The 23,253-nt window shown below is 40.0% G+C and overlaps 1 protein-coding gene across 5 annotated transcripts in view; it reads left to right on the forward strand.

The window, feature by feature from the left end:
• Wdpcp (WD repeat containing planar cell polarity effector) overlaps positions 1-23,253 on the forward strand; it is a 330,858-nt gene that overhangs the window by 72,753 nt on the left and 234,852 nt on the right. For 2 of the 5 annotated variants that reach the window (XM_087583532.1, XM_087583533.1), the window contains 4 exons: positions 7,100-7,242; positions 18,447-18,531; positions 21,837-21,884; positions 22,730-22,780. In XM_087583532.1, the coding sequence (XP_087439658.1) occupies positions 7,207-7,242; positions 18,447-18,531; positions 21,837-21,884; positions 22,730-22,780 (220 nt within the window). In that variant the 5' untranslated portion in view covers positions 7,100-7,206. 5 annotated transcript variants of the gene reach the window in all.

Raw genomic sequence — 23,253 nt, forward strand, 5'->3', positions numbered from 1 at the left:
TTGTGGCTGTTGTTTCTGTTGGCCATTCCATGGCACCGGCATCTGTAAAACTGCTGGGGTCCCTCTCCTGGGTGACCCTTTCTCATAGTGCCAAGCCTCAGCTGCTCCCCATGACTCTCTCATGTCTTTCAAACCTGGGTGAGTGACTCTTACACGACAGAATTTGACTGCCAGCACGAGGTACATCTTGTATATAAACACATGAAGGTACTTTAAAACCTTATTAAACAAGCATTATTTTTAAATCCTATCTTTCATATAAACTTTGTTTCTATGATTTTGTGTTCAGGACAGGAATTATCAAACAAAAATCCATCCTTATCCAAAATAACCTAGGACCTGTTGTTGCTTCCTTGGTTGGTTTATACCATGTGACCCCCTTTAATCAAACTGGTGAAGTCACATGACATCCACTCTCTTCAACCTTACCAAAGCCAGCCACATGGATGCCTTCAAACCCATGAGGGACAGCAGCTAAGATGGCAGCAAGCCACATGTTGTTATACCCCAAGGTGCCACATGTTACTATACCCCAAGGTGCCACATGTTGTTATACCCCAAGGTGCCACATGGTTCCTTTAAGATTAACTCTGTGTAGATTTTTAATGGCTGCCGTCATTCATACATTCAACTGAGCCTGACCCATTTCTGTCTCAGCTTCCATGTTTGCAACAAAACTTACAAATAAATACACCAGAAAACACAGACCCATCCACACCCAAAACAGACAACTAGATCCCCAGTCTTAAGAGTTTTAACATTTTTTTGTTACAAATTTTTTAACCACACCCAATAAAATTCTAAATCTTGAGATGTGGAAGATTTACATCTGAGGCTTACAAATCTTGAGATGAGGTTTATGTCTTAGCAAACGTTTTGGAGAGTTAAATGGAAGCAGCAGGCTACGTCTTGGGGAGATGTCTGCTTTGCTTTCTTTTCCCTGTCACGGAATCAGTGGGCCCGCCTGACACAGGGCAGTTGGATGTTGAATAAGCTTGGGTATAGTGGAGGGAGAACCGTAACCCAGCTCCAGAGCCAGGTTTTCAATAAAGCAGAACCGCATAAAACAACTTTACTATTATCCACACCCAAAAGTCATTTGAATCCCTGTTAGACTAAATCCAGTGACCAGAGAGCTCAGAGTTAAATTCTGAGCCCTAACGATCAAGGCAGCCATGACAAGAAGTGTCAGCTGTGGTGGTTGGCAGCTGGTGGTGGCTGAGATAGTCAAAAGAGAAATAAACACAAAACACAGAAAGCTCACACACTCCAAGGAGACCAGTTAGAAACAAAACTTGGCTGCCGTCATTCATACATTCAACTGGGCCTGACCCATTTCTGTCTCAGCTCCCATGTTTGCAATAAAACTTATGAATACACTAGAAAACACAGACCCATCCACACCCAAAACAGACAACAAGATACAGGTGGGCAGGTGACGACTTGCTTTTTGTCCTGGACTGGAGAGTATTGGTTCTCCTTTAACCCTTCCATGTCACTGATTTTGGTCCCAAAGAACAGAATCAGATGCCACAGAAAATTACGGTGACTTACCAGGGGAGACCTCTGTAGATCAGTGGTTCTCAATGTTTCTAATGCTGTGACCCTTTAATGCAGTCCCTCATGTTGTGGTGACCTCCAATGATATAATGATTTTCATTGCTACTTCATAACTGTAATTTTGCTATTGTTATGAATTGTAGTGTAAATATCTGATATACAGGATGTATTTTCATTGTTACAAATTGACTGTAATTAAAGCAAAATGATTAGTCATAAAAACAATGAAGTTATATATTGTGAAATATTTATTTCTAATTACAAATAAATCAGATTTTATATTGAAGTATGGTGTAGCATGAGTGGCAGTCTTAATATAACAGCAGAAACCTACATGGCTGCATTTTGCGACAGTATGCGTAAAGTGCCATGTCAATGGGGAGGTTGAGATTGCTTCTTCCACACCAGATCAGAAATGCCTTTCCAGAGCACAGTGAAGATCACCATCCCCAACAATCTGCGTTGCATTTAGACCTGAAAACCAACAAGGTGGGAACCTCAGAGATATGTTGTTGGAAATGGAGAAGGTGATGCAGTGCAGTCTCAGAACAGGGCATGACTGCAAACTCTTGATCCAGAGCTGTGAGTGGCATTGTGGGAAATCAGCTCTCCCTGCACTGCTGTTAGTAAGCGCAATGAATTCTTCTTGTGTGGTCCCAGGAATATCTTCACTTTGACTGTGAATGGGCTCTGGCAACTGCAAGTGGAGTGTTAGGGAGACTTGGAAAATAAGATGAAGTTTGTCTGCAGTCATGTGCAAGTGTTCTTTCACAGACATTACCATCATCCTTTGTCTGCTTCAATAGCATATTCCTCAGAGAAAGCAGATGAGGTAAATTTTATTTTCATCCAGTTTTTTTTCCAAAGCTGAAGTTTCATTTGGAAAGACTATCTTTTCAGACAAATCGAGGCCTTTTGCATTTGGTCCTTGCATTGATAAAACCAACTCATTTAAGCTGGCAAAGATGTCAACCAAGTAAGTCATTTTCTGCAGTTCCCTTTTATTGCTGAAAAATGCTTTGAACTGTGGTCAGATTAAAAATGTTTTGAGTTCATCATTAAGCTCAAAAAGACATTCTAAAAACTTCCTTTCAGCATCCATTTCAGTGTGAAACAGCGGAGTTTCGTTTGCAGTATCCAGCTCATTGCACACCTGTGAAAATAGTCTACTGTTTAAAGTGCTCACCTTTACAAAATTGACAGAACTTATGACACTTTTCATTAGTTCTTGTGACTCCTGTGGCAGCACCTTCCTTGCAAATATCTTTCAATGAATCATAAATGAGTCCCAGTGACTTTTGGTGACTCATTCTGTACCAAACATCTAAATGCCCATTGACATCGTGGCATAGCTGGAGCATTGGCTGCGCAAACAGCACAAATCTTTCCCGAGATCTGATGCTCCTTCAGAAAGGAGCCGACTGTGTCAAGTGCATCACGTGCTCTTTCTCTGAGTTCGTAAGCGTTCTGAAGGTCATGTTGATTCAGATGTCCCCATCCTGAGCTCTGGTTTTCTTCCTGTCTCCCTTCCTGCAGTGTTACCTGAGCTTTGAGGAGGGAAGAGAGACATCTCACGTAGGGCTGAGTGTTCCAAGGGCTCTCACTCTCTGTCTAATGCTTGGATGTTGCCCTCTGTGTTTGTTCTCACCTGTTCTAGGAGGAAGCTTCTTTGATGATGGCTAAGCAGGGCACTTATAGACAAATGTATAGAAGAATGTCATCAGGAGTCATTTTATTGCTATGTAAAGCTTTCCTTTAAAATAATAGTATTTGGTTTTATTCTAGAGCCCTTTGTAGTCTAGTCTCAGGTTCTCGGTCATCCAAGCAGTGTCAGGTGTGGGCTCCATCCCAGAGAGTGGCCTTGTGTCACATCAGGTGTCGGTAGATTGCTGCCACAAGTGTTGTGCCACTGTTGCCCTAGAGTATCTTTCAGGTACATCATTGTTGCTCAAAGAGTTCGTGGCTGGGTTGGTGTTTCTGTTCGGTAGTGTATTTTTTGTAGAGTACCTCCCTGTTCAAAGATTCTAGAATGTAGTGATTAAGGTTCTATGTGGGTATCAGCTGGACTTCTCCATGTTCTGTGAACTGTGTATGTGCTGTTTTCTGCAGTAGGGTCTTTCTTTCAGTTTGTGGAGAGCAACTTATAGTCCTGACAACAGCCTGAGTTATTTTGGATTCCCATGGGACCCCTTTGGCTAACAACTCAATTAGATATAACATATTCCCAGGACTGGAATCTTCATTTGGTGACAAGAGGTGGCCAATTGGAGCTCTGTTTCCCCCATTATTTGGTGATTGTATTTAATTACCTTCGTATCTGAGTCTTCCTTCCTCCCTCCCCCCACCCCCCTTTCTCTCTTTCTTTCTAAGCGTCTACTGTATTAGGTTTCTATACTATTTCTCAAATGCCCCTTTATTTTAGCTATCTATCTCTGTATTCTCTCCCTTTACCCTCCCCACTTGATCCCTTCCAGTGCCCCCACTTAATAACTATTCTATTTCCCTTTCCTAATGATATTTGTCTCAGTTTGTGTTTTATTTATTGTATTTCCATTTTGAGTTCCTGACCTGTTTTATTTATTTCTTCCACTGTTTGTATTTTTGTAGAGGGTTCCCCTCTGGATTGTTTACTCTTATTTTCACATGAGTTTGGATGTGTGTCAGAGTGACTACACGTCCTCTCCCCATCTCTATTCAGACATGTTGCCAAATCGCCTGGAGCTAGTTTTTCTACCTTCATTCTGATTTACCATTGGCAGTAAGGTATTGTTGCAAGTTCTGATGAAAATCTACACTATATTAAACATACACATTATTATAAGATATGTACATTTAAAAAATCTATCAAGTGTAAACAGTAGCCACAAGAACTTGGGAGATATAATGAATTTATATACATTATGTGATTTGTTTTCTTTGAAGAAATAGCAGGTTCTGAAAAACCTGTATATGGTTTCTGTTTTTGTGGTGACTGAGATGGTGTAACCGTCTAGGAGTAACTTTCTGCCTACGTCCCTCCTGGCCAAGGCTTTGTTTTGTTTGCTCTACTGTGATGGAATTGCACATTGTTCTCCTTACACTCTCCCTCACTAAGGTGGGTCTTCTTCAGGCTTTCACATCCTGAAGGTGCCTTAGCTCTTAGCATTAGCAGACTGTGCAGCCATGTGTTGTGCTAAACTTCAAATAATTAAAACATGAAACGAGACTCACGAGACTGATAACCTTTTGCTTTTCCTTACCTGGTATTGAAGTCAGACTCATAACTTTATGGCTACTGAGCACTGACAGAGGGGAACTGACATGCATTGAGTGGCTGTCACTGCCACAGACTTCCAAAGACGTTTGCTATTACACTTTGGAAAGGTATAGAGCACAGGTTCCAATGCATAGGAAGTTTTTATTGATCATTGTTGGGGCTTTAGGTCAAAACATGATCATAATAATTTCCTAACTTCATTAGGAGATTCTTAGCGTTTGTAAGCCCCGATGATGTATGCCTGTGTTAAATCTGTTAAGGTGAAATTGATCTCTTCTAGGGAACATTGTGGTTATTCATGGGCATTCATTTCAGTAAGAAAAGACTGTTCTTTTCTAAGTTATCTAATTTAGTTCCCTATTGAACTCATGAAACAAAATACTAAAAGTTTTATTTAAGTAAGAATCCTGTGACAAACCATTAGTAAAAACAAAAATCAGCCAATCAGGGAAGAAAGAGAAGAAAGAAAGATCCAATCAGGGTATTGAAAGATTCACTTAAAAGAATTTAGGGTTTGTTTGCATTTCCTTAGAAATTGTCACAGAGGCTGATGGGCAGCAAGTTAATAAGAGCTACTACCAAACTAGGGTAGTTAAAATAAGAAAACTTCTTTCATTTAATAATCTAATTTACCAGTTAGCTATGAAATTACGATCATTTACATTGGAGCTTTTAAGAAACATTTTGACTCTTTGAGAATTTCATACCATATGTTTTGATCATATTCACATTCCCTCAGTTTCTCCCAGATTCATCCTGAGCTTCTGTCTCAACTAACAGAGTACAAATTGTGTTGTGAAAATAGTCTTGAGTATGGGGCCTGCCCTAGAAAGTATCACGCTCTTAAAGAGAACTGACCCATCTTCCTCTCTTAGCAACTGCCATATGCCAGTTGTAGCTCATTTCTAGTCCATCTGTAATATTTGCTGTGCAAATAATAGTGAAGATTCTTAGTGTCTAAAAAAATACCAGTTATAATCACATAACTTAGTTTCATTAATTTATTTATAAGCAAAGTAATTAAAATAGTTTGTAAATAGACATATATATTACTTTTTCCAAGAGCTTTCTAAATAAAATAAAAATTGGTAGAGAATCCTTTTTCATTTCCTATATATTTTAAATTTTATTCTTTGAGAATTTCATACATGTATATATAATGTATTTTGATAATATCCACCTCTCTACATACCTTACCTTTAACTGCTTTCCTATCACCCTCACACCCCTTTTCAGCTCCATGTTTCTTCTTATTAGTGCTATGCAAAGTTCAGAGAGAGAGAGAGAGAGAGAGAGAGAGAGAGAGAGAGAGAGAGTTAGAGTTAGAGTTAGAGTTGAAAGAACACCATACTGGGAGCTATGGAGTAGACTTCCAGTCTCATGGCTTCTTCTAAGCAGATGGAGCTTTGCTCTTCCTCCACTGCTTTTGTTTGTGCATTAAGAGGTTTAGGGTACAATTGCATGTAGAAGAGGACTCTTTGGAAAAATCCCATTCCAGGGGAAGGTGTTTCCTCGCGCGCACGCGCACACACACACACACACACACACACACACACACACACACACACACATACACACACACAGAGCAAGTAATTTCCGAGGGTTAGCTCCTGTGAGGGTTAAATGAAATAATGGCCACAGAGTGCATTCAGCACTATCCGCAAATGCTATCCACCCTTTGCCCCACCATGTTAGTAGAGTTCTTTATCTTCCAAGTTTGACAGAAGCACAGGAAAAAGTTTTAAAGTTTTTTTGCGTGTGTGAAGCAAAAGATTTCAAAGTACACAACTATCAAGTTGCATGAGCTACTCCCTTTTTTATAAGAAGCGCATCTTTCAGCAGCTACTAGGGTTTGTTTTTTAGAGGAGGGGGTGGCAATCTGTCATCGAAGTGTTGACAAGGGAACCGACAGGGTTGAGCAGGCGTAGCTGCAGGGCACTTCAGTACTTTCAGTGTCTCTCCTGTTTGCAGAGAAAGGCTTTCTGTATTTCTTTCATTTTTTTCCCTCACTTTGATTTATATACTTTTTAAAACAGTAATTCTGAATTGACAAATTACTTCAGTATTTAAGCGTTGGTTTAGATAAGAGCTTTCAGTGTTCTCTTGTCTTTAACTGAGCCTTAAGAACTATTTCTGAAATTTAATTTATTTTCTCTTCAAAGCCATATTCTTTCTATGTATTCAAGTATAACATAAAATTATATTTATAGTTATAATTTAGAATTAATTACCATTATCGTATAGCAAACACTTCTACTTTGTCTTTTTATTGTTGTGATTAAGGTACAGTCTTGAAAAGCACTAGGAAGTCCACATCTGAAGTTTAGGAGGGTGGGTGCCTGCATCCGGCTGCTGGTGGAGGTTATGGTTCTCCGTGCAGCCATGTCCTTATGCAGCGTCCTTTTTGTCTTCCTAAGATGCCTAAGGTAAGCTTTGCCAATAATTTTGCAAGGTCATGGAAAAAAGCGCTTGAGCTGGAATAATGGAAAACTGTGTGTAGCAAAATATTTAAAATGAGCACCAGCAAACAAGATGTTTGTATTAATAGGAACCTAGAAAATGGCTGTGCAAAGGTCAGCACTGATCTTTAAATATTAGTGAAATTTAATTTGTTGCATGTAATGAGTAGAAAGAAGAGGAGGCAGGTTTCAGCGAAGAAGCCATTGATAAATTGTCTAAATGTCAAAACTGCTTACCATGTGGAAAATGTTAAATTGACAAGATCTATTTAACTAAGTGAATTAAACAGTTTGAAGAATGCTCTAGAGAAATATTTTCCAAATTTAAGTACAACAGGAGACTTAGAAAGTTTTTTTTTTTTTTTTTTTAATTTGGCCATAGTTTATTTCATGGAAGTAAATGGGATTCTTTTCCTTCAAGGAATAGACTTTCCTTTGCTCTCTTTCAGTAAGACTGATGTACAGGTTTCTTAGAAACAGATCACTGTTTGCTTATTCAGAAATAGCAAGTGGCCTGCGGTTTGTGCAGTAAGGAGCCATTCATGGCCATGGCCTGATCTTTTTGGCACTTCGCAGACCTTTAGCTGAATGGAGTTCAGAGAGCTGGGTCATGACCCGTTCTTTATTTAAAAGGGAACTGTATTTTCTCATCATCTTCATGTATAAAGCTTATAAGATTTAAGTGGTGAGTATCTCCAATGTGTGTAATGCCATCAGTACAGGGTGGGAAGAAGAAAGGCGGGCATAAGATAGGAATAGGTAGTTCCTGGAGGAAATAGAGTTATTCGAAATACATGAAAGATGCTTAATTGATGAATAAGAAAATAAAACCAACAAGTAAAAGATTATATTTTTTTCATTTATCAGATTGGAACAGTGTAAAACTTTTGACAGTGCTTCAAAGTGTTAAAGATGGGGAAGGGGAAAGAAAGTCCTGTGTTGAGTGGCAGTTTTGTATGATACGGTCATTATGGATGCTACCGCAGCAAAACATGTTAGTATCATGGTACTATTATTTGTAAGACACACGCTAGAAATACGTTGCTGTTTAGTAAGGGAATAATCAAGTCAGTTATGGAACATGAGTATCCTTCCTGGGCTATTCAGTGAAAAGCAGCAAAATGTATGCACAGAAAAATCTTGCTTTAAAAGATATGAAAGGCGCCAGGCATGAGTGTGCATACGTGAATACGCCAAGGGATTCTGAAAGGACGCATGGCCACTATGCTCAGGCTCCTCTCGGAGGGGCTTCATGTTTGCATCAGATGCTTTTACTTTGTTTGCTTTAGAACAGTCAGCACTGGAGGTGGTTTCTTCAGGTTCCCTCTCTCCACTGTTGGGCATTTAGGCTAATGTCATCCCCACCAGGTCCTGGGAGCTTCCCACATCCTTGGTGTCTGGGACTTTCTAGTTTTGCCCCTTTGCCCCAGCCCACACTGCTCCGCATTTCTACTCATTGTCCTGGCCCTCTGGGATTCTCTGCTGTCTCTTCCCCTATCTGATCCTGCCCCCTCCTTTTCCCTGTCTCTCCCCTCTTCCACCCAAATCCCCCCATCCCCCATCTGCTTCCCATGATTATTTTGTTCCCTTTTCTAAATGGGATTGAAGCATCCACACTTAGGCTTCCTTCTTGTTAATTGTCATGTGGTCTGTGAGTTGTATCATTGGTGTTCTGAACTTTTTGGCTAATATCCATTTATCAGTAAGTTCATACCATGCATGTCCTTTTGGGTCTGGGTTACCTCACTCAGGATGATATTTTCCACTTCTATTCATTTGCCTGCAAGATTTGTGATGTCCTCATATTTAATAGCTGAGTAGTATTCATTGTGTAAATGTACCATATTTTCTGTACCCATTCTTCAGTTGAGGGACATCTGGGTTGTTTCCAGCTTCTGGCTATTACAAATAAGGCTGCTATGAACAGAGTGGAGCACGTGTCTTTGTGATATAGTGGAACATCTTTTGGGTATATGCCCAGGAGTGGTATAGCTGCGTCTTCAGGTAGAACTTATTTCCAATTTTCTGAAGAATCGCCAGACTGATTTCCAGAGTGGTTGTTGTACCAGCTTGCAATCTCACCAACAATGGAGGAGTGTTCCTCTTTCTCCACATTGTCACCAGCATTTTGATTAGTGTTAGGTGGAATCTCAGAATTGCTCCTGACTAAAGGAAATGCAGGGACAAAAAATGCAGCAGAGACTGAAGGAAAGGCCATCCAGATGTACAGACATCAAATCCAAATCCCAATATTATTGCTGATGTCAAGATGTGCTTGCAGACAGGAGCCTGGCATGGGTGTCCTCTTAATGGCTCTACCAGCACCTGACTGAGACAGATGCAGATACTTGGAGCCAATCATTGGACTGAGCACAGAGATCACATGGAAGAGTTAGGGGAAGGACTGAAGGAACTGAAGGGGATTGAAATCCCATAGAAAGAACAACAGTGTCAACTAACCAGACCCCTCAGAGCTTAAGCCACCAACCAAAGAGAATACAAAGGCTGGTCCTTAGTCCTCCACTACATATGTAGTTCAGGACTACCTTGTCTGGCCTCAGTTGGGGCGGGGAGCTTGATGCCCCAGAGAAGGGGGTTGCTAGAGGGTGAGGTGGGAATGGGTAGGTGGGGGAGCACCCTCTTAGAGGCAAGGGGAAGAGGTATTGGGTGGGGTGTTCATGGAGGCGGGACCTGGAAGGAGGACAACATTTGAAATGTAAATAAATAAAATAATTAATTTAAAAAAAGAAAGAAGAGGGCTGGAGAGATGGCTCAGCGGTTAAGAGCACCCGACTGCTCTTCCAGAGGTCATGAGTTCAAATCCCAGCAACCACATGGTGGCTCACAACCATCTGTAATGGGATCTGATGTCCTCTTCTGGTGTATCTGAAGACAGCTACAGTGTACTTACATATAATAAATGAATAAATAAAAAAATTAAAAAAAAGAAAGAAGAAAGAAAATTATTTTCTTTTCAACATTTTATGAGTCAGAGAAAGGAATTTTAAGGGGTACTTGGAAAATACTACATTGGCCTTTTTGGTAACTTGCATGCCTATTTTAGACTTGCTTTAAGACAATTCCTCATGTTAAATTATTTGCATTTGTTGGATAAAAGTTCCAGGAAAATTGCTTAATAATAGCATATGAGGAACCATTATACTTGTTTTTGTAGGTGACTTTATGTGTTTGTGGTTCTCTCCCTTTGGCTTCGTTGTGAGATGCTTAATATCTTCTCTTTTCTTTGGTGTAGGTACCTTCCTTGTATTGGAGGCATAGTAGCCTGGGCTGGCATTTGTGTTCTCTTAGAGTCTGCATGACCTCTGACCAGGCTCTTCTGGTTTTCATAGTCTCTAGTGAGAAGTCTGGTGTAATTCTGATAGGTCTGCCTTTATATGGTACTTGTCCCTCTTTGCTTGCAGCTTTTAATATTCTTTCTTTGTTCTGTGCATTTAGTGTTTTGATTATTATGTGATGGGAGGAATTTCTTTTCTGGTCCCATTTGTTTGGTGTTCTTGTACCTTTATGGCCATCTCTGTCTTTTGGTTGGGGAAGTTTTCTTCTATGATTTTGTTGAAGACATTTTCAGGTCCTTTGAGCTGGGAATTTTCATTCTCCTCTATTCCAGTTATTCTTAGATTTGGTCTTTTCATTGTGTTCTGAATTTCCCAGATGTTTTGGGCTAGGAGCTTTTCATGTTTTGAATTTTCTTTGAAAGTTGTGTCAATCTCTTCTACAGTATCTTCTATACCTGAGATTCTCTTTTCTATCTCTTCTTGTATTCTGTTGGTGATACTTACACATCTGTAATTCCTGACCTCTTTCTTAGGTTTTCCATTTCCAGGTGTGTACTAAATCTAAAGTTTCAGAGCTAAAAGCATTTGTGATTTTGTGCCTGTGTGCATCCATGTGGAGTCCAGAAGCCAACCTTAAGAGCTGTCCATCTTGTTTTCTGAGACAAGGTCTCCCTGGGACCTGGGGCACAGCAATTACAATATACTGATTGGTCAGGAAGCCTCAGAGATCTGCCTGTGTTACCCTCCCCAGATACTGTGTGTCAGCATTTTATGTGGGTTCTGAGGATTTAACTCAGACTCATGCTTGTAGGGTAAACATCTCACTAACTGAGCCCCAAGTGTTTATTACCTTTTGACCCTTACGGGATACTCATTATTAAGCAGATATGCCTTTACCATTTAAGTTAGTTTTCCAAAATGATCTGGAGCTTTCTATGCTATACTAATTTTATGTAACTTTGACAGAGCACCGATAGAAATAGCTTGAAGGATGAAGGATTTATTTGGCTTACAACTTGAGGAGCTCTAGGTCCATCATGCCAGAAAAAAGCATGGTAGTCAGCAGGTTCCAACCATGGCTCTGAGAACCTGGATACAGGTTGCTCACATTTTGGTGGATTAGGAAGTAAAGAGCTCTTGACAAGAATTGGAGGCAGGTACAACTTTAAAGTTCTACTAATGTGGCCTGTCCACCAGCTAGGCCTTGAAGCTTTATACCTTCCTTTAAAAGGGTCCACTTGTTGAGGAGCATCTGTTTTACAGCACACGAGTCTGTGAGAAACATTCTGCATTCTGTGCATGCTGTAGGACACCTTTAACACAGGAAGCATCTAGATATGCCTAAAATAATACTTTGAAGCATTAGAAGGGAAATATCACTAAGGCAGCTAGTTCATTATTTGATAACTGATGCTTGAATAAAATTAAAGGATAAAATTCTCACATTATAGGTAGTTAGTTATGTAATGCTCATTTATAAGGCTCAGCCCTTTTCATCTTCAAAGCATTATACAACGTTAATTAGTGCTTACACCATCCTTGCCCATGTAGGTCAATATCATTACCCCTGTTTGTGCATGTGGGGAAATGGAGGCAGAGAGGGTAAGGGATTTGGGTACATTTATCACAGTAGGATTAGAATAAAGGCATTTTTGGCTCAGAGCCCAGAAGTCAGAACAGTGGAGCCACACCCTTTTGTAGCAGGTTTAATTTCTGTGCTCCTGATAAAACATGATTTCTTATTAAATCATGTTGAGATCATCTCTGCATTTAAATTCAGAGCTAACAAGTTTGATCACAGTATAACCCTCCACATGCCTTACTTCTATAACATTCCTGAGTCACTATTAATTAAATTAGTTTTTTCCATGATCATCTTGTAAGATAATTGTTCAAATATTTATCTCCATGTTTTTCATCTGGAATTTCGCTCAGTGACTTTCATTTGCAGTTTGTAAATTTTGAATAGTGTTTATAATTCTGGTTTTTTTTTTTTTCCTAGCCAGACAGACATGCATACCTAGATGGTTCTTTCTCAATCTCGAATTGGGTCTAGAATCCCACTTTTGTTCTAACACAGGCAAATCTCACTCCTCTTAAAACCACCATTGCTGTGGGTCTTTTGGTCCAGCTCCTGCTTGTTAGATAAGGTAAGCCAGTAGGAACTGGTCTGGGTAAGGGGTTTCTGGGAACCATGTGTGGCTAAGAGTCCTTTGTTCGAGTCCTTTGCTGTGGTAAAACATGTGGGTCACAACCTAAGTCACATGCTGAAGGGAGAGGATGACAAGACACCAAGTAGCGGGGTTAGCAAAACTCAAGTGTGTGGACTGAGTGGTAGAACCACTCACCACAGTGGTAGGCAGTTCTGGGCCACTGCTGAGCTTGAGATGAGCAGGCAAGCCTCCCCCCCGCCCCCCCAGGGCTCTGTGGAAGCATAATAATCTAGCAGTCAGTCTGCTTGGGAGTGCTCAGGGCCTTTTGTCTTTCTGCAAGATCACTTGAGTTCCATACCCCCTCCCCCATCTCTCTCCCTTACTTACCACCCCAATTCAAGTCCCTTATGTATCAATACTTCCTCCTTTCTCCTTGCTATCTCTCCAGGTAACCTTAAAATAATTATAACCTGAAACACTTCGTTATTCCACTCTTTGGCCATTGTTTAGTAAGCATAAGTCCAAATTCTTTGACATTCAAAGACGTCCTTTGTTTGGCCTGATTTCTCTGTGCTGCTTGCTTACTAAATCAAGAGTCTAAGAATAAATATAAGCTTGTATTTTTCTTCTAATTCTTTATGTGTTCTGTTCCTTCATTATGTTTAACCTGTATTTCCCTCATGCACAATCTACCAGTCCTGAGGACTTTATATGATCATTTCTTTAGCTGGGTCTAGTGGTGTATACCTTTGATCCCAGCACCCAGGAGGCAGAAGCAGGTAGACTATTGTGTGTTTGAGCTCAGTCTGCATAGAGAGTTCCAGGACCAGGGCTGCATGGCTGTATAGTGAGACCTTGTTTCTAAAATAATTAATAATAATAACAGCAATAATAAAGAACAGTGATAATTTCTTTACCAAACTGTACCATGTACTTAGTATTGGATGGCTTTGTTTCTTTTGCTAAAGTGACATGCATTGCAGATTTCATATTCCAACTTGTTTTGTCTGCTGTGGCAGATTAGATACTGTTTGGTAGTTGAGACCGTATGTCTGAGACAAGAGCTTTTTATGGTCAGTTATTTAGATGCAATACGCCTCTGGGATCATGAATGAGTTGTGGTCCCTGGTAGTCTAGTGCAGTACATTGAGCCCAAGTTTGGAGTCTTGTTATTTTGAGACTCCCCTGCCCTTTTGCATAAACTTTCCTTTTTTGTTCAGTGTTGAAAGTTTTTGGAAAAAATTTTGTGGCAATATGTCTACAATCAAATGTGTTCCTGAATACACATAGCAGGTGTTTAGTGATACTCTGTGGTAATGATATTAGAGACGTAATTATATAGTAACTCACTGAGTTTATATGATCGAAAGAGAATTATGGTTGTAACAATGCAGTGAACCAGTGTTCATGTAAATTTATACTATTTGGTTATCTCTCCTTTTAAACCTTTTCAATTAGACTCCTCAAGGAAGTACATGGTAATAAGTAGCAAGTGTATGTCCTACTTTTATGCTCAAGAAAGGTCCCCTGAGGCTCCTGCAGTGTTCAGCTACTACATATCCATTTTAAATGTCTCCTTGGCGCCGTGCTGTCCTAGCACTGGTTTTTCTTGATTCATTATTTTTCTGCTATCATGTCTTACATTAGAGTTTTATTTGCCCTGAAGCGTTCTTTCCTCCACACAGCAGTCAAAAGAGCTGGCTTCAGAAGATGGGAACTGCAGAACTAACTACTTTGGCAGATGACAAGTATTTTGCAACTTAGTAAGTTTAAGTAATCTCTACCTCTCAAATATATATTTATTTTCCAAAAGAACATTATTGGCAGCGTGTGGCTGGAAAGATTTCTATTCTGCATGTCGCTGTGGAAAGTAGTAATTGTGATGTACAGTGCTGGACGGAAGTGAGGGAAGCCTGCCTTCAAGTGGGACTCTAGGGATGGATAGGAAGAGGGTCCTCTTACCTGCATGCACTCCTCTTACCTGCATGCACTCCTCTTACCTGCATGCACTCATGGACTCAATATCTGTGCCCTCTCCACCTCGTCCTCAACATTACATCACACTGTGTATCTAGTCATGGAGCCTAGATGTTTGGGTTACAAAATGGTTTTGTGTAGCAATAGAAGCTGACTGTATTGTATAATTGAAATAAACAGCATAATGTTAAAGGTATTTAAAAATGAGTGAAAATTTAAATTATGGTTGTCATTTATTCTGTTATTTTTGAGGCATTATTTTCAAAATCCTGCTCAGCACAGATCTTTTGTTGTGGTCCAGGGTGCTTCTGAAACTCTTTCCTACTTCAACAGCGATTTCTGTGCTGATATAATACTGGGTGGAACAGGCTCCGTCTTGGCTACTTCCTGCAGGCGGAGTCGGCACACCAGGAAGTTAGCAGCGCTCCTCTCTCCCTGGTAGCATTCTTGAGTAAGATGCGAGCTGTTTTAAAAGTGTTTAAAAACCCGTGTAGGTTTAAAGATGCCAAGGCTCTTGGAGGTTAAAGGAGCCACTAATTCGGTCTCTTTCTTCCCTTCCCATCTAGTTACACTGTAGATTTTATTTATTCCATTTATTTAGTCTTTGATTTTTTTATGGTTTTCCTGACAAATCATTGAATTTTGAGAAAAAAGGATGAATACCCCACACCTGGCTGTTTCTCCCCCTCTCTCCATTGATGCAAAGCCCCACTTAAGTTGAGGATTCACAGGATTGTCCCGTGTGTCTGTGTGGGAGGCTAGTTGTGGCCCCCGGCCGTTTTCTCTCCGTGTGTGTTACTTGTATGCACTTCGGCTTCTTGCTGCCTCCTTTCCCAGATGCTGCGGCTCCTCCCTGACCCCGTATCTGCTGTTACTGGGTGCACTGACCCTGGGAGTTCCCCCATGGGAAATCCAAAGGGTGAGCGGGTTTGTCCTTGGCATCTGTGCTCTCTACAAAGCTCATGTTGCCAGTACCACAATACCATTATCTTAATACTTCAAATCATATGTACTTAAAAACATATGTAGCACATAGCAAACATGTAATGTACACATATGTGTCTATATGTATAGACACACATATATACGTGTATATATGTACACATATATATGTATTACTCCAGTGTGTGCTGCTGCCAACAATGTCTTCTACCCTCCATTTTGTTATTAGCAGAAAGCTGTGGCATGTTTATTCCTATTGAATTGACTTAAAATGGAATTTCAAGGGTTGTTTGTTTTTAGTATGTAATTAATCTTTTAACTTTTGTCTTGTAATAACTTACAGTCTTTATGCAACTAGGCAGATTAATCAGCCTTGTCTTTGCCCTCATTGCTATAAATGATTGTTATTGGCATCTGAATAAACTGAAGTGGGGAATCAGGTTTTTATTTTGTAGTGTAGTCCACAAGTTGGTGACAACTAATACTCAGTGTCAAAGGGAGTGTACCTGCTTCGTCACATCCGTGTTTAACACAATGAATGTCAGCCCATTATGTGTCCTAACTCACATGTCCTCTCTGTGCATGGCCTTCATGTAAGGATGCCTTTCCTTCACAAACCGCCTGTTGTTTCCTACTTACTCACTAAGTTGTCCCTATGCAGGAGACACCAGCATCCGGTCTCCGCAGGTACAGACACTGAGGTGTCCTCTGCTTCATCAACTGCCTTTGATTGTGACACAAGAAGGAAATAAATTTAGGATCATTTCAAAAATTAGTGTAGCCCGCTGTCCTTCTTACCCCTTCTTTGCTTGCCTGCCTCCCTCCTTTTCCCTCCCATCCCTCCCTCCTTCCTGCGTGTATTGTGTATGGTGCATGCATGCAAGAGTGTAGATATGTGAGCCTCTGTAGTCCCATGCATAAGCCCACACAGGACCCAAGAGTGCCTTTCCTTTCTCCTCTGACTTGGGACAGGGGCTCTAAATGAACTGGGAGTTGACCCTTTGGCTAGCCCAGCTAGCCAGTGAGCTCTTGGAATCTGCCTATCTCCACACTCCAAAGCTAGGAGTACAGGCCTGGGCAAGCATTCTTGTTTTCTTTCGGTGCTGGGGATTCCTACTTACGTTCTCATGCTTGTCTCACTACACTAACCTACCAATGGAGCCACCTTCCTAGTTCTCTTTCCTACTCATTTCAATTGATCTATCATTTTATACCTTTCCACCTATATCTAACACTGACTCCTGGGGCATGGAATCCTTTTCATCAAACTACCATATGCACTCGTGCGCTCCAGCAGAGCACTGGTGCAGCCCACAGAGCCTCTGGAGCAAGCCTGAGCGGATTCCAAGTTTGCCTTCACTAGTGGACGGCTGTGTGACTTCCGTTCCACAGTGTAGTCCTGGGGTTGCCACAGAGAACTAGGAGGATAAAATGAGTTGAGATTTGCATGTTTAGAACAAGGTTTAGTGTTACTCACCACCACCACCATCTCCTCCTCCTCTTCCTCTCTTTTCTTCCCCTCCCCCTCCTCGCCCATCATGATCATGATCATCGTCATCGTCATTGTCATCGTCATCATCATGAAACTATTGAGATTCTGTGCTTCTCTTGAAGACCCATGGGACATTTTAGAACTTCTCTGAGGTTTCTCATAGCTCTGCTGTTTAGGCAGAATTGGGTCCCGCTTTTAAGTTACCACACTTTTCATTTTTCCTCTGTAGTCCATGGAACGTTGTGTCTCTTTAACAGAACACTTGTTTCTTGATGGTTGTAATTATATCCTGGTTCTGTGAAGGTAAAGTGAGGGTAAGGGAAGTTTCTATTAAGTCTAAAATTACTTTGTATTATTACCCATTTGAATAATGTGGGAAATATTTTAGCCACTCCTAATGTTAGAGGAGCTAAAAAAGTCTTTTCATCTGTTAAAAGTTGTCCTAAATTTTTCACACTTGTTTTGTTTTCCAGAGGTTTATTGAAATGAGCATTTCTTTTACAGTTTCTATAATATGCTTAGTTTAATATATAACATGTCTAGTATGAATTTCTAAGCAAGTATTGGAAAGTTGTATAAATTTATTTTAATACTTGCAAAATGTGAGTTTTTCCAGAGTCCCACTAGCTTTCTCCTAAATGTCCAAATTGATGAGGTCCTATAGTTTTTTTTTTAAAGGTATCAATAGTGTATGTTACTTGTCCCTGCTACTAAACTAGGAAGAAATCCAGGAAGTGTATTTTAACTATCCTGATTTTTAACATGTGCTTGGATTGTCTATCGTGTTATACAGATCAACACACTGTATGAATAGTAATGTAGCTTTATACAGTTTATGTATGAGTAACTGTACCTCATATGATAGACACTATATGCCGTTTACCTTGCACGTTCCACTGTAGTCTGTGTAGGTCTAGGGTATATAAAATATTCACTTCATATATTAAAATGTATGCACTTGTACTCAGTAACCACATAACATACCTACTTCTCCTAAAACTTATGACTTAGAAGATGTTCATATACTAAATAATTCTTAGTATGCTCAGAGCTGTAACCAAACATATGTTATTGAACACCCAAATATAGATAGTCTCCTTATCACAGTTCTCAATGTGATGACATAGTAAATTCAGGAAAAGAAGTATATTTTTCTTTTTCTAGAGCTTGTTTCTGTATGGCTAACCAAATATATGAGGATGTGTTTAATCTAATGGACCATATCTCAAATATTATTTTTAAAGGGGTTTGGATTATAGACAATAGAGAATAGTTAATTGGCACCCCCTTTCCCCTAATTACTTTGAACAGGACAGAGATTTCCTCCGCTGTCAGATGTCTTTCTGCTTGACTGAACTGCACCTGTGGTCTCTGAAAAGCACCTTACACATTGCGGGTAAGTGAGCTCTGCTGTATGGGCTCGTCGGTGGGCCTCAGTCTGTGCACTCTCACCAGTGCTGCCAGAGCCGGGCCTGGAGTTACCCTGTAGACTTGCAGTCTTCTCACCCTTAGGGAAAAGCTGGGTAAATGAGAAAATTTCCCTTAAATATCCATATTAACTTACTTTTTGGTTTGAGTTATGAAATAAATCTTACTAGCCTAATAACTCATCCTAAAGAGACATACCTTCAATTTTTTAATCGGGCTTATTCAACTGGTATATGGTCAGACAAATTTTGCAGGCTAGTTCATGAAGACATTTCTGTCTGATATTAAAAACATTCCAAACATATTCCTGAGATGTGTATTTATGTTCTTTGTGTTTTGTATGTATTTCTTGAGTGGAAATAATATAATTTTCCTCTAACAATGTTTATTAATATTATAGGTTAAGATATATTTTATTAGAAAACAACTAGCCTTCTACTTTAGTTATCCAGATTAATTTTTATTTTTAGAAATATATTTTTATTTGCATTACTTTTATATCTTATAAAGTACTATTTTTTAATATTGAATGCTCGATAACATGAATATCATGTTTCAGTTTTTCCTTAAGGTATGTAGAGATGGAATTTCTAGTTTAAAATTTGATACATATTTGCTTCTTCCCAAAACTCTTTTAAAATAAGATTAACTGAAATAAAATAAAGATGCATAAATGCACAGGACCCGACATTAGGACAAGGACACCTGCAATCCGACACCTTTTGGAAAATAGAAGCCTGAAGGAATTAGCAGAGCTAAAAATCTGAGTATCATTTGCCTGGAGAAGAGAACTCCAGTGACAGCCATTGTAGATGAAAACTTTGGAAGGAAACTTGAGGAGCATGTAGTACAGAGATGAGGACAGGCACCAGGCTCTCAGCCAAGGGGATGCACGCCTGCAGAAAGTGATGAGACACCTCCGTGATGTGGAAATACTTAATTAAGGAGGCTCGTACCCTAGGACAGCAAAGCCACGGGGAAGACCTGCTGAAGTGCATGCAGAAGACCTGAAGCTGACATGCGGGTGGGCGAGGTCCTCTTCATCACCGCGCTCCCAAGGATGTTTTCTGACCTCTGTCTATTTGCCAAGAAAGAGGGAGCTTGGAAACAGGATCCTTTCCCGGGGTAACTGCATGACCCGAAAGAAAACATCTACACTGATGTTCTAGTGGTCTAGGGCGAATCACTGTGGCCCTGGCTGCTCAGTGGAGCGTACTCAGTGAAACCTGTCTGGAAGGCATCAGTGGATGTCCTGAGCATCATGTCAGAGAGCCGGGGAATCATCAGACACCTGAATGTTTCTGCAGGAAAGAAGACAAGTAATAAAAAGAAGACAGGCGAAAGGATTTCTGAAGAAACAAAGATGAAGTAGAAAAGGGAAAGAAAATACACAAATCTAAGGAAAGGGCTGAATTCATGAAGCAGAAACCAAATACAGACGCTAAGAAATGGCAAATCAATCTTTTGAAAATTGAACGTGTATCACAAGAAACAAACTTTAACATTAAAAGTGAAAAACTATCTCAGAAAAAAACTTTCTGCCTTTTCATGTGCAGATGCTTCTCGGGACAGAAGGAATCTCATTGCTTCCACGACTGCAGTTAACCAGTAAATCCCTCTTCGGTATTATTCTTCCACTTGTGTTTACTCTCCGTATGTGGACACCTCCCTCCATGTGACCCTAGCACAGGCAGATGAGCTCCTTGTCTCGCTCATCTGCACGCCAGGCTGCTCTTCCCCAGTGTGTGCTCTCTGTGCCTGCAGAGGCTCTGACAGACTGCATCCTCTGCGTACTGCATCCACATCTTCCTCTCCCAGCCCTGGTCCTTCTTGGACAGGTCCTCCCATGTGGATCCCCTGTCCTGCTTACGTTCAGTCCCACTTAGCCAGGTACAGTAAGGCCAGATTTGTGCATGGAATTCAGAGTCCCTGAGGATCTTCCTGGTTCTATGTTAGAGTTGTAAATATATTGATGTAGGAAATGATGTTATAATTATAAGCTGTGGTGTCCTAATAGGAAATATTGCTTGCATATATAACGTCTGCAGTTCTTAACTCATAGCTTTAAATAACAAGAAACTTAAAATTGAAGTGTAACATATGTACTGAAAAGTGTACAGATTGGAAATATGCTGCAAACTATCAAAAAGTGAGCATACTCATGAAATCACTACTGAGCCTAACAAGTGTTGTAAGTACTCGAGGGGCCACCGTCTCCTAGTCAATCTTTGTTAGATGTTTTCCATCTAACTGACATCCAGTTGCATTCTTTAAAATCGTGTCTTAATTTCACGATCAATGAAAATGCATCTTTAGTATGTGAGTATTAAGCATTGAGCATATCAGGTACACATGACTGTTACCTGTTTGTAGACTTAATTAGAGCCGGTTTACTAAGTGTTTTCCCTTGGATTTGCCTTTCAGTTTGATGAAGTTTGGAGGCACGGTCACTAGGGGGCAGCCTGTGCTGCTGCACTTCATGAGAGACAGTTGTGGTCTCCTTATGTTAGTGACTGAGAACTACTTTTGCATGGGAGAAAACAAGTGTTACTTCAATAAAGGAGATATCTTATTATTCATAGACATGGGAAAATTATTCTGCTCTCTTGTTTAAATTGCAAGAACAGAATCCCTTGGTTAAACCAATCTCAACATCTGCGTGTCTCACTTGTCTCTTACCTAGCCCAGCAGAGCGTCTGAATTTGAATAGGTTTTGGAAGCCTTTTGACTCTAAACAAGTTTCGGATAATAATTTATCCACAGCTCTCGGTAATCCCCCCTTTCTCCTTACAGATTTCCTCCCAAATGCTATAGGATAGGAACTAGACTTCTGAGCTAAACTGGAGAAAAAGCAAGCCGCAGCTCGGAATCCAACAGCTAGGGCATTTTCTCCCATCCACTGACTTCATTTGGCATTGCTTAGTGGCAGTTCCTTTTGGTAGCGCCCTGTGAAAAATATCAGAGGAAGTGTGAAAGAGAAAACTTGGTCTTCCTTGATTTCAGTTCTTTACTAATCTTCCCCATGCCATTCTAGTTCTGTGTGGTTCCTTATGCCATTCTGATTTTCTCATTAGATCGATAAACTTTCCAGTTTCTGCATATCCCTAGAATAGATGAACCCATGTCCAGATGCTTTTGAGCTATTTTATTTCTAGTAACATAAGGAGGCTGTTTCTGCTCCTTTCCCCAGAATCCCCTCTGATATAGTATGATTTGGCTTCATACTCTCCAGAACTTTTACCATAATTTAATGTTCTTTCTTTTTCTCTATAGATAGAGACATCGGCGTCTACCAGTACTATGACAAGAAAGATCTACCAGGTAAAGTACTTACCTATTCTACTTAACTGGCTTTATAAATGAGATATTCCAAGAAATAGAGTACAACATTAACAACTCTGTGTTTGCAAGCTTTAGATAAATTCCAAACTTTTAAGAGCAGTCGTTTCAGGTTTTTTAAAGAGAAAAATGCTAAGGTTGATATCTGATCAATCAAAAATAAAGCACTACTGAGAAAGTGCTATAGAAGGACGTGGAATTTTCATTTTGTTGCTGATCAGGCTGATAACAGGACAGTCTATTCACATTATTTATTGGTGCCCCAGCAGAGGGCATTGTTAATGCATTGGTCCCCGTGATGCTGGCCTCCCGGATCCTCACCTGATATCTGAAATAGACATTTCTGAGTGAATGATCAATTTTCTTTATCTGATTAATCCTGTTAATCCCAGAAGTTTTATGATGGGCCAAAAGGTCTGCCTAGCTAGAGTTACTTCCTGTGCTGTTCTTGGTTGGAGTGGAGGCTGTGTGGGCGCCCTGTGTGCTTAGCATGGCGGTTAATAGGCTGACTTCAGAGCTCCGATGACAGATGCGTCAGCCTCTCTTCTGGGCTCGGTTGCAGCTCCCTTTCCTGTCTGATGAGATTGGAAGCTCAGGATGTTGGCCCACCTGTTGTGCTGCAGCATAAGCCTCTCCCTGCACAGTAAGGAGATGGCTGTCTGACATGCAAGCAGACATTGTGACATCCCTCTCAACTGTCTTTTTAAAGCTTAGCATCCTGTATTAATCTCATGCCTGCAACAACCTATTGTCTGTGCACCCATTAAAAATACAAGATACTTTAATAAAAACAAATCCCACCTCTTTTCATCTTTCCTTTCCTACAGTATCAGCAGCAGAGCATGGTAACTTAGAAGAAAAACAAAGGCTGGCAGAATGTAAGTTACCTTATGTATATATTTAAATTATTGGAAAAATAGAGAGTATTATGCTGCCACTGAACTGTTTTCTGCACAAATTGTAAATGCTACTTTGTCCACATTTCTTATAATTACTAATTTTTATTGTTTCTATATCAAACTCAATCATAATAATTGTATGTTAGGCTTTTCTAACTTAAATCATTAAAATATTTACTATGTAAAATTTTGGTAAGATGTATGCTTGTGTAAACACAAACTTAAAATTAAATGTATTTGCATTTAATATTTTTAAATAAATTATTTTTATCTCAAATATTTAGTTGGCTAATAAAAATATAAATGTTCAAGTTATGCAACGTCATGACTTGATTAATCAATCACGCAAGTTCTGTAGTAAAATTTATATATCTGTCACCTCATTTTTGTGTGACAAAATGATTATAAATCATGCCCAAATTCTGGTTATAATTATTCATATTTTGCCTAAA

This window comes from Rattus norvegicus, chromosome 14 (genome assembly GCF_021556685.1).
Source record: "Rattus norvegicus strain SHRSP/BbbUtx chromosome 14, alternate assembly SHRSP_T2T, whole genome shotgun sequence".
Lineage (NCBI taxonomy): Eukaryota > Metazoa > Chordata > Mammalia > Rodentia > Muridae > Rattus > Rattus norvegicus.